Source organism: Manihot esculenta, chromosome 5, assembly GCF_001659605.2.
Source record: "Manihot esculenta cultivar AM560-2 chromosome 5, M.esculenta_v8, whole genome shotgun sequence".
NCBI lineage: Eukaryota > Viridiplantae > Streptophyta > Magnoliopsida > Malpighiales > Euphorbiaceae > Manihot > Manihot esculenta.
Genome location: NC_035165.2, coordinates 16,637,312 through 16,639,217, shown reverse-complemented (window position 1 = coordinate 16,639,217; position 1,906 = coordinate 16,637,312). Strand labels below are relative to the sequence as shown.

The following is a 1,906-nucleotide window of genomic DNA, read 5'->3' as shown; positions in this document are numbered from 1 at the left end:
TTATGCTTCTTTTGTATGTCACAGATTGGCATTTTCCATTAGGGTAATTGTGATTCCTTGCAATAACTTGGTAGGTTTAGTGAATACACTATGGTCATTACACATATGTGTAGTAGCCTCTATATCAATGATCCATGGTTTAAAATCAATAACAAAGTTGTTAAGGGTGATTTTACCTACATACTCTGAATATGACACACAACCAGCTTCATTTGTATTTGCAACATGGTTCTGGTTCCTCATGCACTTCAGTATCTCCTGTTGGAGCTAAATCATGTTTGTTAATCCCATGCTTAAGTCACTGTGGTTTTCATTTCCAGTCTCTAAAGAGTTTGTGATATAGTGGCAACAAAAGCCTTGCCTTTCTTTTCCTGTTTCAACTTAGAGAACCATTCAAGATAACCATAAATTTTAAAATAAGTTTTCTTCATATGCGCAGTAGTGTTATAATGAGTGCACACTCTATCATCTCTTCTATTAATTTTCCCTCTTTTGGCAAGGAATTTTTCACTTGCAGGTTCATTAAAATTCCTTTGTGTGCTAATTGCCATAGCAGTATTAAAGTCATTACTAATGTTGTGTGAATCCTTTTGTTTTTCAAATCTAAGAAACATTGTATAAGCCTTGTTTATGCTTGGCAAAGGATCCATAAGTAGGATATGGTCCTTAACACATTCATAACTCTCATTCAATCCTATTAGGAATTGGATGAGCTTATCATCATTGTCAAAATCAGTCATGGTTTTAGTAGAACCATAACTACAGAATGGTAACCTTAAAGAGGCCAATTCATCCCCTAGTTTTTTAAATTTTGTAAAGTAAATCGTGAAAGATATGTTTGATTGGGTGAAACTACTTATCTCTTTCCTTAGCTGATAAAGAAGTGAGTCATTTGCTTCACCGAATCTCTCATTGATCTCTTTCCGCAGCTCCTTTTCAAAGGTGGCATAGAGAAATGCTTTTGCCAATTCCTTTGAGATAGAGTGAAGGATCCAGGAGGTCACTATTCTATCTACTTTCAGCCATTTTTCATAAGAGGCTGAATCAGTATCAGGTTTCTATCATTTTTCATATATGAAACCAAGCTTATCCTTGGCTTTAAGAGCGATGATCATAGATTTGCTCTATGTCAGGTAGTTACGACCATCCAATGGCACAGTAACTCATACCATTCTTAGATTGTCTGAGTTTTGCATATTGAAGGAATTCTTCATTTGCTTTAGTTAGTTTGAAGGTGATGGAGATGCTGCTTTCAGCCGAGGGATTGTCATTTTGTCCAGAGATTTTAGCCATGGTTGGTTAAAGAAGAAGGAGATACGAATGAAGAATATATCTATTTTATTGCTATGATACCATATAAAACTTAAGTAATACAAATAAATTCTTGACCAATTAGTTATTTCTCGATTCATGTATTGTGTATATATACAAACTTTTAAACCATTCTAGAATGGATTTCTAGAAAGCATTGATGTACAGTTAGAATAATAGAAAAAGAAAAAGAAAAACATGGGAAAGAAAGAGAGAAAAAAGAAAGAAAAAATAACTAATGAATAATGTCGTTCTATTTTATACAAAGGGGTATTGTTTTCTTTTTTTCTTAATCAGTCAGAAGTCTCAAAATTAAATCTTGGATATAGTGCAATTTTAAAATTTGATAAAAAGCATTTTATCCCGAATATACCTACCAACACAGACCCAAATTAGTTGGATTTTATATGAAAAGGTAAAAATAAAAATAAAAACAGCTTGAATATGAAAATTATTATTTTGGGTTAAAAATAAGCAAAATCTAAATGCAAAAATTTTATATTTGGGGCATACAGTGCAGACCTGCACCAACTTCAAGCATAAGCATGGAGGAGATCATGGAAGTGATGACCCACCTTTGTTGCTTTCTTAAATT

The 1,906-nt window shown here is 33.0% G+C and overlaps 1 protein-coding gene across 1 annotated transcript; it reads right to left on the bottom strand.

The window, feature by feature from the left end:
- Nucleotides 1-323: 323 nt before the first annotated feature.
- LOC110607721 lies at nt 324-1,293 on the bottom strand. The gene is made up of 2 exons (XM_021746873.1): nt 1,170-1,293; nt 324-1,039 (listed from the first exon to the last, which is right to left on the bottom strand). The coding sequence occupies exons 1-2, from the start codon at nt 1,291-1,293 to the stop codon at nt 324-326; spliced, it is 840 nt and encodes a 279-aa protein (XP_021602565.1).
- Nucleotides 1,294-1,906: the final 613 nt, after the last annotated feature.